Source organism: Ruditapes philippinarum, unplaced genomic scaffold (genome assembly GCF_026571515.1).
Source record: "Ruditapes philippinarum isolate M1 unplaced genomic scaffold, ASM2657151v2 ctg626_1_1_1_1, whole genome shotgun sequence".
In the NCBI taxonomy this organism is placed as follows: Eukaryota; Metazoa; Mollusca; class Bivalvia; order Venerida; family Veneridae; genus Ruditapes; species Ruditapes philippinarum.
Window position 1 is genome coordinate 153,416 of NW_026861189.1, and position 14,492 is coordinate 167,907.

General features: G+C 31.5%; 1 protein-coding gene across 1 annotated transcript in view; it reads right to left on the reverse strand.

Annotated features, from left to right (window-relative positions):
- Nucleotides 1-14,492, reverse strand: part of LOC132714775 (sperm-associated antigen 1-like) — a 27,706-nt gene continuing 13,214 nt past the window's right edge. Inside the window, exons 13-23 of the mRNA XM_060697692.1 lie at nt 13,726-13,897; nt 12,709-12,789; nt 11,804-12,164; nt 11,045-11,152; nt 10,439-10,528; nt 9,735-9,848; nt 8,466-8,760; nt 5,495-5,923; nt 4,882-4,956; nt 3,990-4,085; nt 1-3,178 (exon numbers count right to left, since the gene is read on the reverse strand). Coding sequence (XP_060553675.1) covers nt 3,084-3,178; nt 3,990-4,085; nt 4,882-4,956; nt 5,495-5,923; nt 8,466-8,760; nt 9,735-9,848; nt 10,439-10,528; nt 11,045-11,152; nt 11,804-12,164; nt 12,709-12,789; nt 13,726-13,897 — 1,916 coding nt within the window. The 3' untranslated portion in view covers nt 1-3,083. The remainder of the gene's footprint in view (nt 3,179-3,989; nt 4,086-4,881; nt 4,957-5,494; nt 5,924-8,465; nt 8,761-9,734; nt 9,849-10,438; nt 10,529-11,044; nt 11,153-11,803; nt 12,165-12,708; nt 12,790-13,725; nt 13,898-14,492) is intronic.

Sequence of the window (14,492 nt, forward strand, 5' to 3'; positions counted from 1 at the left end):
TATTTGCAAGACATTTTTATTGCTTCACTTTGTCAAGTGACTTACTGACATAAGATCTATCCTGGATTAATAAAACAATGTTGCAGCAAAAATCAAACAATTCAATACATCCATTTACAACAATAAAATTTACATTACAAGAACTCACTCATTCCTGTTTTTATTCATCTTCCCATAAAACATATCATATAAGTTAAATTTGCTCCATAAAATTATGCAGTCAACACAACCATTTTAATCTACAAGAACACTTTAAACTTAAACATAAAATTCATAAATCAAAAACTCAATAACAAAAACTTTAAGAGCAATTATATATATTTTTTCTTTGTATCTACAAGTCTTATATAGAAATTATAACAATAAAAGAAAAACAAAGCGTTAAACAAACAGAAAAAAAATATTATGCAAATAATTAATCAGATTTTATAAACACTAAGACATCAAAATTTTGTTCAGAAAAGCTTAATTTTAATGATCTCCTTGGATACATTTAATGTACTGTCACAATAAACAAAATCAAGTTATCATAATTTATAAGATACAGCTTGAAGGAAAAAAAACACAAGATTTTTAACAATCCAATATTTTATAAATCATACAAAATATTTACCCATTATAATAAGTGCTGCCTGACTGATATCAAAGCTCAACCATTCTCTGTGTATGATTGTAAAGCAAGTGAAATTATCAATACAGGATTTATCACAAAGGGCATAATCCAGTCAAAATCAATGCAAGAGCTACAGGTCTTTGAGAGTGACTTACTATTAGGCACTAAAAGACATATTCAAGGTTTCAAATAAAAACCTTCAGTGGTTTATAAAATATGAAGTTGAATGCAAAACTGGAACCAAGTGTAATGCTTGCAATGTGCGAGGATAGTTTCACCATTCTCTAAATAATCAAGCTAAGAACTGTATAAGCACCTTTCAACTGTTTTCAGATCTACTTTTATATCACACCTTATCAAATACAACCATGTATACATGGACTTGTTCACAGCTACAAAACTGTATCAGACTCGACTTATGTCTTGTCCAGTAGAATTCAATATTATAATAACCTCATATCATCACCATATATGTATATCACTTAAATATAACACTCGATTCATGTATTATGCTTTATGTTTAAAAATTAAAACCCCAAATGCAAGTATAAATCAATCAAAGTATAAGGAGTATCAAAAAAGTGATAAATTATTCAATGAAATCTCAAAATCTCTGAAGTTCATGTTAATCATTTCAATATCAATAAAGTGTACCCTTGGTTTTGAGAAAGATATTTCTACCTCAGTGTCATAACATATTCCCTACATCAGTTTAAAAAGTCCACTCCATAGAAAACAAGTATATGAAGATTGTATATTTTTTCAAGATTGAGGAGATAACCTGTGTCATGCTAATATTTCAAATGGACTTCTCCATTATTCATACTGGAGTGAATCCTTTTATCATTTTTTAGGAAAGTCTAAAATTGAATACAGACTGAATAATCCATGCTAACCAATATTGGTCTGCACTTGTCACATGGGAGGAAACTGTTGCCTCCAGCAGGCAAATAATTGAATACAAAGCTACAAGAGATGTTCTAGTTTTTACAAGTTATATATAATAACCCACCAGAGAGCTTCTAATTAAATTGTACATCATGGGACTCTGAAGTAACATTATGTTCCAGACTGTGAGACATACAGGATATGTAACAAGTATAGGTTCTATACTGAATTTATTTAACGAGTTAAATACATTGTAATGATATATGCGAGTCTATGGCTCAATTCAATAAATGTAGTCATCAACTTAAACAAACATTATATTCTATTTATCATGTGACCAAAATAATAACAGTTTATAAAGAACCACTCTGTAACTGACACGCTTAAACATGTACTTTAATGCTAACCTTTAACATGACATTATGCTATGTTTGTATACCGGTAATAAATGTGAAGTAAACTCAATAAATATGCATATGTGTGCCATATCATTTTTTACAGAGTAAGAGAACTGCACAGGCTATCAATACCTCATGAACACAACCACAATAAATAACAAGAAACACATTAGGATTCATCTTAAACAATCATAAATAGTCAAAAAGAAAGTATAACAAACCTTAAATCTACAGTTTAATTTTCATTTAAAATACAAAAGTGTTTTGGCATAAACATAAAGAATTCATGAAAGAAAACAAAACAAAGTTTACTGTATATCATCTCCAGAAAAACATGAACAATAATCAGGTGAACAGTAGTTTCTGCATAAAGAATAGCACGAGAATACATCAATATCTGGTTTAAATAACATCATTTACAGTACAAATACTTTAATGAAAACCAAGGCAGTCGACAAATTTGTTCTAAAACACAATTTTTTCCCCATTCCTACTCTTAATAAATACAAATATAAATTAGTAACAGTAAAATTTCCTTACTTAAATATTATTTTGAACATTAAAGTCATAACAGGCAGTCAAGGTTATGTTTCAATATGTCTATCAATTAACATGGAGGCATATGTTTAACAAAAACATTAGAGAATTTAGATACAGTATTACTTATTAGATATAGAGGAACCGTATAAAGGTGGAACTTCTAAAATCAAAGGTTCATTATGTCTACAAGTACAATCTAAAACCTTAATGTCATTTTCCCCCTAAATGTATGCCTATTTCATCACAAAAGTCACACAAATAAAGACCAATATTTATGTGCATATGTATGCAAAAAGTACTGAAAAAAATGTAAATCAGATTTAGAATTAAATGGTCTTTGAACAGAATTCTGTACAGTGCAAGACATATTTGGATTTGTACCATTGGGCTTGTACCCAAACTGAAAAACCGTATCAAACTATACTCTGGATACTTGTCTATAATGGTTTAGATCCGGACATCTGTCGTGTCCGAGTGGGGTTGTTGGTACACTGTGAAATAACCTGATACAAATGTAATTTACTGAGAAAAAATACTGATTCTCTAATACTTTGGTTCATTATCTTCTGCTAAAAAGTCCTATTATCTGAGTACATCAGCACTCCATACTTGTAACAGGTTATAAATTCTTCAAGGTTAATTTGTTAGACACTGTATTCTTTTTTAAGCTTATTTATGTCCTCTTGGCTGTATGTCTTGGACGGATGAGATTCCAGTTCTGTCATAACTGATTTAACATCTGTAAAAAGATAAGAATGAAAATGTTATTTAAATATAAAATATATTTTTACTAAGTTATTATATCCTATATTTTAAATTCTGTAACACAATTTTTTTATGGTTTTAAATCATTAATATGATGCTCAAATTAAAATTTATCAATATTATAGGTTCCAAAAAGCATTATTTATAAAGATATTACCAAACTTAACATTTCATGTAAATAAAGGGAGGTAATAAAATTTTTTTTTCTATAAACTTAAGTTTAAGTCAAATTTTACAATAAGAAATAAATGCATATACATGTATTTTAATGATAACATATAATATGCACAGATATTTGCAGTACATATTTTTCGATGTTTGAAAAAAATTGTTTTATTTGCATAATTATGTACATACATATAATTTTATTTAGTTTGAATACAACATACAGGATCTTTAATTATGGTCAAACTATCCATTAGCTTTATAAACAAAGAAGGATATCATTATCTCAGATGATCATAGATGCTCCCTGTCATTGCTTTAACAAAGCTTAATTAACTTGAGCTGTCACAGAACTGACCAATAACTCAATCACCCCTGACACAGGATTTAATATAGGTTTACAGAGCAGACAGGGTAGTGATTGACTGACCAAATGAACTGACAGGACAAAGTGATTCCAGTATAACTATGAGGAGCAGAAGAGTAACCATTTAACCAGCCTTATGTAGAAAAAAGAAGTTGATCTAAAACATAAAGTTTATTTGAACAAACATAAATCCAAAACCAAAGTAGGAACAGCCTATTGTCACAAGAAAGGGTAAAATATCTGTAACACATACCGTTCTTTTCTTTCTGTGACATAAACATTGACACAGTTCCAAATCTGGGCACAGTGGAAAGATTTTTCAGCAATTCATAGCTAGTATCTACCTCTCCTGTAAATAAATGAAACCTCATGATAAAAACATAATGTGAACAACAAAGATAATAATATCATGAAAGTTAATACATTAGCAAGTTCTGTGGAAGCATGATATACCATATCTAAACAATTAAAACTTAAAAATTAAATCAAACTAAAAAAAAACTAAAATTAAATCAACAACTAATTCTGCCCATACCACCAGGCGACTTGTCCATCTTTCAATCTGAACCCTACCTTTCATAATTTTATAGAAATGTTCAAAATATGTACTGACTGATTAGCGAAACGTGCAGACCATGATGAAAAGGCATAAATTTGCCTGATAGATAATCTTAATCTGCACTGATCACATGGATAAAAATTAAGTTGCCATTTCAAAGCTAAGGTGTAACCAAAAAGATTTTAATGTTTATTAATTTCTCAAGAGCTAGCAGATATCAATTTTTTTTTGTCCATATCTATAATCCCTGGCCATTTTGCACATCCATTCAATCTGACTAGCCTCTATACTGTCATTACTATAATTTTGAAAGCAGGCTCCCCTCAACTAAATCAATACACGAATATAACACAAATATAGCAGGATCAAGGGGAGCGGTGGCCTAGTGGTTAAGGTGTCTGCCTCTCAAACAATGGATCATGGGTTTGAGCCCTAATCGTTTACGACTATGTTTCTTATATGACACCAGTACTGATTGGTTCCAGGAAGAAGACTCGAAAGTGATTAATATAAGTTGCAAGAACTTGTTTCACAACCAAGCTTAAAGAAATATGTTTAAACACAAGGATAAATGGGTTTAACTTACCATTTGGCAAATAGTGTTCCGACACACATCTTGTTATTGTATTGAGCATATTCCCATCTAGTTTGTTTGATATCACTAAAAAAAAATAACAACAAAACATTGTAACATTTCACACACAACATGGACTGAGAATACACTAGAAATGTGCCCATAGGACATGAATGCACCCACATTCCACTGTTTTGTCAGTATATGGTCCAAAAGAATGATTGCCATTCAAGGGTCTATATACTGTCACCCTAAGTGGGAGCATTAAAATGAATGAATCCTCCATGACAAAATAACTGATTGTTATTATTATTACTATTACTATGTTATTTCAAGCCATCGAAATTAAAGGGGTTCACCAAATCAAATAAGGTTATTTGAACCTTTTCAAGTGTGGAAGCTACATCGGGCTAGCCTACCTGAAATCTGTGGTTCATGCTTGCCTAAAAGACTTGGAAATGATTTTCAGAAAGAGTTTTTCTCCTCAAGCAAATCTAGATATTCAAATGGTTTAAATAAAACTTTTTTAAAAATAAAATCAACCTTGAAGTAAAATGACATTACTGAGAGACTGTAACACTACAATACAATTATAAATTTGATAAATACTGTAGATCACACTTACCAGTTTTAATATCACTAGGTTTAATTTGTTTCAGTAGATCATAATATGGCTTCACATTCTCTGCTTTCTTTAGGGCATTCCAAGCTGATATAAACTCATATGGCGTGGCTTTGTCTAGTTTAGGTGCTGTCTGTGGTACACTAGGTAAACCTTGACTGGTTTCCTTTATTGTTGACTTCTTTTGACTGGATTTTGTATCTTTTTTGCTAGAACCAGACTGAGAATTGACTGGTTTACTACTGTCTTTTTGTTTTTTGACTGGTTTTGATTTTGCTTCATTTGTTTCAGAGTTTATAACTTCAACTTTAGGTTTAGAGTCTTGTCCTTTAACACTGGGCTTGGACTCTGAACTTTTGCTTGATATCTCTGTTAATGTTATAATAAAAGCACTTGAATTAACATATCCATTATATGAAAAAAGAAATATTTTTTAGATAATTAAATAAAAACTAGAACTATCACTAAATGTGATTAATACCCCCCGCAAGACTGCTTCGGAAATGAGGATGTTACTAGTAACAGAATACCTTATAAAGAATTGAAACAGAGTTGGTTGTGGGCAATTAAAGATAGTTGTGGTTCTTGTATGTTGCATTTCCTTTCAATGTGGTTGGCCATTGATGAAGTTTTATTGAATTACTCTGTAAGAAGTCCAGAAAGACAAGGAAAAGGAACAAAGGGCAATAACTCTATAAATACTGAAGATTGAGTTATGGCTATTGTACACTGCACTTCCTCTCATTGCGCTTGACCATTGTATGAAGTTGTATTGAATTCCAACTACTAGTTTTCAAGTTATGCACTGGACAAAAAAGTAACAAAAGCAATAACTGTAATAAGTCCAAATAGAGTTATTGTTCTTGTGCACTGCACTTCATCTCACTGCCCTTGACCATTGTATAAAGTTTCATTGAATTCCAACCATTAATTTTCAAGTTATGCACTGGACAATAAAAAGTAACAAGGGCAAAAACTTTTAAATTAGTCAAAAAAGAGTTATGCTTTCTGTGCACTGCGCTTCCATTCAATATACTTGACCATAGTATGAAATAATTTTGAATTCCAACTAGTAGTTTTCAAGTTATGCTCTGGACAAGGAAAAGTAACAAAGGGCAGTAACTCTGTAATTAGTCAAAATGGAGTTATGGTTCTTGTGCACTGCACTTTCTCTTATTGTGCTTGACCATTGTATGAAGTTGTTTTAAATTCCAACCAGTATGTTTTAAGTTATGCTCCAGACAAGGAAAAGTATCAAAGGGCAATAACTCTGTAATTTGTCAAAATGGAGTTATAATTCTTGTGCACTGCATTTCCTCTTAATGTGCTTGACAACTGCATGAAGTTGTATTGAATTCCAACCAGTAGTTTTCAAGTTATGCTCCAGACAAGGAAAAGTAACAAAGGGCAATAACTCTGTCATTAGTCAAGATGGAGTTATGGTTCTCATGCACTGCACTTCCTCTCAATGTGCTTGACCATTGTATGAAGTTATATTGAATTCCAACCATTAGTCTTCAAGTTATGCTCCGGACAAGGAAAATGCAACGGACCGCTGGACCGACCGACCAACCGACCGACCGACCGACCAACCGACCGACCACCGGGTGACTCCTATATACCCCCCCAAACTTCGTTTTTGGGGGTATAATAACTATGTCAACTATAAATATTCATTTTAATATCACTGTTGTATTGAATTCCAACCAGTAGTTTTCAAGTTATGCTCCAGACAAGGAAAAGTAACAAAGGGCAGTAACTCTGTAATTAGTCAAAATGGAGTTATGGTTCTCATGCACTGCACTTCCTCTCAATGTGCTTGACCATTGTATGAAGTTATATTGAATTCCAACAATTAGTCTTCAAGTTTGAGTCCGGACAAAAGAAAGCAATGGAAAAATAACAAAGGGCAATAACTCTGTAATTACTTTAGATAGAGTTATGGTTCTTGTGCACTGCACTTCCCCTTATTGTGCTTGACAATTGTATGAAGTTGTTTCGAGTTTCAACCAGTATTTTTCAAGTTATGCTCCGTACAAGGAAAAGTAACAAAGATGGAGTTATGGTTCTTGTGCACTGCACTTCCTCTCAATGTGCTTGACCATTGTATGAAGTTATATTGAATTCCAACCATTAGTCTTCAAGTTATGCTCCGGACAAGGAAAATGCAACGGACCGCTGGACCGACCGACCGCTGGACCGACCGACCAACCGACTGACCACCGGGTGACTCCTATATACCCCCCCAAACTTCGTTTTTGGGGGTATAATAACTATGTCAACTATAAATATTCATTTTAATATCACTGCACATTTCCCCAGATGCAAAATTAATGTATGGCAAAATTAAAAGTCTGAAAGTTTTGTTTACTTTTTTTTTCATATGATAAAAACTCATGGCTACAAATAAAATATATACCTTTCTAGTGATTGTAACAATATAACCTTGCACTTTAATTGTTCTATGATTTTTGTTATACTGCTTATCCAATTGTACAGAAATATAAAGTGACTGCCACAGACATGACATGTGTCAACACAGACTCCATTTCAATATACAAATAAAATGTCATATACACGAACTGTCCTCAAAGTTTTTGGAATAGTGCTAGGGAATTATTTTTTGTAAAAGTGTTTTGCAGGAAAATGTTATCAACTAAAGTTGAAACCTTTTGGATCACATTAAGTAAATCAATTTTATTCTAATAATTCCAAACTGAAACACATTAACCTTTGCCATTAGTAAAGAGTGTAGCTCTTCTGATGACTTCCCAACTTTGTATTTTCAAAATGATAACAAACAGTATAAAAAGAGAAAACTGGAAAAGTATGTTTAAGAATTTCAACAAGACTAAAAAATAAAGGATAGTAGCTAAAATAAAATTAGGCTGTGTACATGACACAGATATCTAAATGACATAAGCTTATTTATTTCAAAATCTTATATAAACACATACAGATTACACTGAATTACCTGGAATACTTTCCTCTTCACTATCAACTTCCTGTATTACCATACGCTTTCTTTCTTTTCCAGTCTTTCCTTTATCTGCTGATGAACTGGTCTTTGCTGTAGTACTTTGTGAATCAGTCTTTCCTTTACCAGACTGAGAACCAGGTTTTGATTTACCAGACTGGGATCTAGGCTTTGCTTTACTAGACTGGGAACTAGTCTCAGGTTTACTAGAGCAGGCACCAGTAACATGGTCGGTCAATTCTTCTTTGTGCTTTTTTAAATTGCCAATGTTTTTCTTCATGTTCTCCAATTCCTGTAATTATGAATGAGTTTGGTGTAGGAATAGGTATCATTTTTTATACTAGAAATCAATGTCTGTCACAATTTAAATGAAATATATTCCCATTACCTCATGTAGACAACTGTAATTAAGACATTTAATTTAATGTAATCATCAAAAATATTCAATGAAAAATGTAAACTGTCTTTCAGAGTTGATAATGATAACAAACATACAAACTACCTATATAAACAGTTAAAAATGTTTAAGAACCTGACATTGGATAGCTTATCATAATCCAACATAAGGCTACTATTCTGAACGCTAGATCTAAATTCTATCTTTACCCGGGTTTTTTTTCCAGAATTTCGGGAACATGACCATTCCCATGGAATTGGTAATTTAAGCGGTTTTGTTACAAAATGGAAAAAAAGCATGACTTAACTTTTGCAGTGATTAAGTAAATGGAAAGAATTACTGTCTAGGATGGCATCTTCAAACATTTAAGCACCATAACAGCGAAGAAACCCTTATTTTCAAAGATATTAGAATTAGTTATTCAATATTTTTTACTTTGTAACTTTCAATTGTGAATTTTTTCCTGTGGATTGGGAAAATAATATACTATTTTCAATTGGGAATATGACAGAATATCGGCTATAAAATAAACCCCAAAAAATCCCTGTTTACTATTGTTTTATATGTATAAATTCATATTCAGAATAACATGTATTGATGGAAGTAGATTAACCCTTATTTTGCTAGAATTAAAAGTGTTTTACTTTTGCCGCCATTGTGAGCCAGGCCAGCTTTCATTCCTGTGAAGTCTGACTAGGCTTTATACTGTTGGCTGACCAATTTAGACAATATTTTCATCTTATTATACTATATCCCAAAAATTGATAATGGACAGGGCTGGACAAGTCTATTTAAGAAACTCAGCATTTAGGTTTAATGTTCTGAACTATTTATGGAAGTATAAAAATTATATTAAAGTATAAATTAACCTCTCTCCAGTAGTTTTTCAGAAGTTCCATTTCCTTCTTTGCTGCCGTATTTTTGGGATCAACTTGAAGTAAATGTTTAAGGTCCTCGATGCCTTCCCTATACTGTTTTAACATCTGCAATAAAAATATATGTTAAGGTATTTTCATCGGTGGAAGCCATACGGTGATACCTACCTGTCGCAATCTTTTATTACATTTCTTAAGACAAGTTTCATCTAAGTTTATATTTGTAGGAGCAGTAGTCCAGTGCTAGGACGCGCGCTTAGGGATCGAGAGGTCCCGGGTTCGAACCCCACTAGGGGCACTGCTAATTTCCTTGAGCAAGAAATTTACCTGCGATTGATTCACTTCACCCAGGTGTAAATGGGTACCTGCGAGGGTGGTATAAATCCGTTGCGCCAAAGTGTCGGCTGCACTAAGCGGAGTTAAAAGACTCCCCAGGGAGATTGATAGATAGATACCAGTAGCCCGATGACCAGGGGTAATAGCTGTAAAGTCGGTGAACGTGCGTAAGCATGAAACTTAGACTATAAAATGCAATTACTATATGGTAAAATTCATTTGTTTGCATTCTTTCTTTTTCACTTGACAATATTTCACTTTTTGTATAAAAATTTTTCATGAAAATAAGCATGTATCTTGAGACATGCTGCTTTAAAATTGTAACTGGAATGCTGAAAGAATTCATATGATTGTATTTATACCTTTCTAGCCTGAGCCCTCCTAAACAAAGCCTTCACATTATCTTTCTCTATCCCCAGTGCCTTACTGCAATCTTCCTCAGCCTTCTTTCCCTGTATATTAAATGTTTACTTTCTCAGTTTAAGTTATATAATTGTCAAAAAATTAGTTTCTAGCCAATAAGTGCTTTATAATAATAATATACTTGTCTAAAGAAAACATTAGTTCAAATCATTTTTTTAAATTCAATTTAATTAGTACAGACTAAGTGACTGCAATATATTGTACATAGAAGCTGACAGTTGAAGCATTAACTGCATATCTGTTGTTTTGTACTTACCATTGCTCTAATACATCTATATAGACTTAGGTTCATTTAAAGATTCTATTGACATAAAACAAAAAGACAATGAAAGCTTCTGTTCTTTTTTTTTATCAAAGAAATGTATGCTTGTTATATTCTCTTCTCTCTCGAAATTTAGCAATTATAGTTGTTTTACAGCAATGATGCAGAAAGTACAAAAAGCACTTGCCAATTCATCAAGGAATTACCAAGACATATACTATAGCAGTAGGTATTTTTAAAAATTACAAATCAATTTGTTAAAGTAATTATAACAGCAGTTTACCTGATTGGTTCTAATAAAACACAAAGCTCGGTTAGTATAGACAGCAACCTGACCTGGCATTACATCCTCACATTTATTATAACATTCTATTGCCTCCTTAAATTTACTCTGTAAAAATAAAAACACCAAAAGATAAACATATATACATATCTTTTTATTCAAAGAACAAATTTAAGCCAAGTAAAGTATGAATGGTTTGACCAATCTAACAAACATTCCAATCCAGAATTATCTCAATATCTCTTTGACAAGAGCACTTAGTTGGACTTATGTGTATAGTAGAAAAATCTTTAATACAACAAATACAATATCATTATCATATTTGACAACATTACAATACAAGGCTAAAAAGATATAGACATTTATTATGTTTACAGGGCTGTCATTTATAAAAAATTTGTATTGACATATCAAAAGCCACATATTGATGATATAACAATATATCAAATATGCAAATAACATTGCTCATAGTCATATTTGTTGTTCAAAAGATTTTTTTTTAAATGACCCCAAAAAAGTGTTTAATCAGGCTAATAATTGCACAAAACTATAATTTTCAATTTTGTATTTCTTGTCTATCCTTTTCATATTGGTCCATTTTAAGTGTCCCAGTTAATCTATATATAAGAAATTCAAATTTTAAGTTTTTAGGATTTTATACCTCATTGGAGTTACTGTAATACATATGAAGTATGCAGTTTAAATACAAGATGCAATTTTGATCACTCGCAGCTGTTACTTATTGATCCAACAATTTACCTGTTTTACTTTCTCATTCCCTTCTAACTTAAATGCATCAAATTGCTCCTGTGGTGTTAATTTCTTTGACTCTGGAACTTTTTTACTCTCTTGTTTAGTTATAGGTATGTTAATTTCAGTTTTCTTAGATGGACTAGATGAACTCTCTTTTGATTGGCTGGTACAGGTTGATTGTGATTGGTTCATATTTATACAGGTGGGCTGTGATTGGCTGCCTGCTTGTAGTTGAGCATACATTGGCTGAGATGTTGATTTCCCATCAAGACCAATGATGTCTGGTACCTCGAATGGTGAAAATTTAGTTAGATGAACTTTTTCTCGCCATCTAGGTCCATCTTTCTGCAACAACATTTCCTGACATCTGTTATAGATAAATTATAATAGAATAAATCAAGTAAAAATTACCACTATTAATAAATTTTAATATTCCAAACTAGAATTCCACTCATACAATAGAACTCAGAATGGATATATCATGACAGTTGCTGGTAATGTTTTCAAGTTTTTAAGATATGTATAAAAATTTTACATTCCAGGTAAATCTTTCAGTATGTATTCTGCAAAGTATGACAAAATTTGAAATGTTTGTAAAAAGTAAGTGCCTCAAAATGGGTAAACTCACTTGTCTTGTACACATTATACTCATTAAAAAGAAACTTTTCATAAAAATAAACATATCTGGAGGTGTGCTGCTTAAAGCAGTGTTTACACTTTCAATGCTAGTGTTCTTGATTAGGTAAGAACTTAGAAACAAATTGATGGGCCTTGCTAAACTGTCCAAAGCATCATATAGAGCATTCTTGTTAGTTTTGCTGTAGATAAAATGGAAGAGGTAGGTCAAAAAAGCCCACTTATTCACATCTCTTCAGTGGCATGAAAACTCGTAAAAGTTTTTAATCATTTACCTTTTTGTCCCTAAATGAGCATGATCCATTTTAGAATCCAACAGTAGAACATGTCTGTAGTCAATATAAGCTGGGCGGAACCTGTAAAATATATATATTAAGGTATTATTATATGAAGTAGATTGGTCTATAATCAACATATTTTTCCTTTATATTTCAAATATTCATAAAAACAACAGAAATTTATCATATGGGTAATCTTATGAAATATTGCTGGAAAACAGTATCTTGATTCTAAAGTGATTTGGTATGAATATTTATTTCATGCTTTCCAGTGTTTTATTGTAATATATCAGATAATTATATTCTGATAAACCACTAGTGAAATTTATAAAATATAATTTTCACTGAAGCCGAACTATATCTGAATGCGGATGAAAAGAAAATCATAACTAAATGGAATAACAGGCAGAAATAAATGCCGTCATATGTAAATTTTGCTTCTTTAGGAAAAGAAAGTCCATGTCACCATACATCATGCGCGATGTTACGCGGCAAAATCAGTAAAAAGTACTTAAAATCACTTAAAAGCATGAAATAAAAAGAAAATTTATTGGTTTTACATATAAGATTGAAATATATTTCATTCGTGAACACCAGCTATTATATTTTCACTCGTGGCTACACCACTTGTGAACATATAGCATCTGGTGTTCACTCAGTGAAATTATATTTCAATCTTACATGCAAAACAAACAAATATCCTGTATTTAATAATATTTTGTTCTAGAACACTTCATTATCTGCTATATATTTATGTCATATCAGATCATGTATCCAACACTTACCAACATGCATATGTAATTCTTTCCTGGTTTGTTTTAACATGAGATACTGAATACTATCAACATAAATATTTATGATATTGTAGTTCTTCTGCTATAGACCAATTCACTTTAAGGACAATGCATTACTAACACAGCTGTGGGTCTGAGTCCTGCCAGGGACTTTTGATTATAATAAGTTACAAATAAAGTGGTCTTAAGAGATAATACACAAATAACATAATTGTCAAACCTTTCTAAATGTTCATATGCCATTGCTCTCCTTAGCAATGGTTTAACACTATGTGGTATAAGTTCTAGGGAAGAGTTACAATCTTTTACAGCTCCTGGAAGATCTCCTGTCTTCAAGTGACAGGCAGCACGATTACTGTACATCAATGACAGGTTTACAGTCTGAGTCTCATCTATAAAAAGATCCAATATCAAAACTTAGAGGTGCAAGAAATCTCAGAATTTCGCTAATATTCGTAAGGTTTTTATTCTTCCAATTTTTTAAGAAAATTACCATAGAATATGATTCTTATAGCCACAAAAATTTGCAAAAAATTGCGGAAATAAAGTGATTATTCAATTAGTAATAGCCACAAAGGATTAACAGTTGATGAATGATTTATTGTAAATGTGAAATACCTTAATATACAAATCTGACTATTACAATGTTATGCCAAATATGGAAAAGTTTGCTTAACTACATAAACTGGTGCAAGACTTAATGTGAATATTATAATACTTAAATAATGATAAGTAAAAAATCACGCTATTGAAAACTGACTTAATTCATAATCATTTTCCTACATAATCTTATAGTAAAACATGATGAAAATTGTCACCAAAAACCTGAGCTTCAGGCATATGCCTGAACACTTGCACGCATGTTAATATTACATTGTTTATAATTGATGTAGACATAAAATGCAACTAGATCTAATAACTTAAAATTTATTGTTTTTAACTAATTTATTTAGTTAGTTCCAGTTATTTACTCATTATATACCAGAC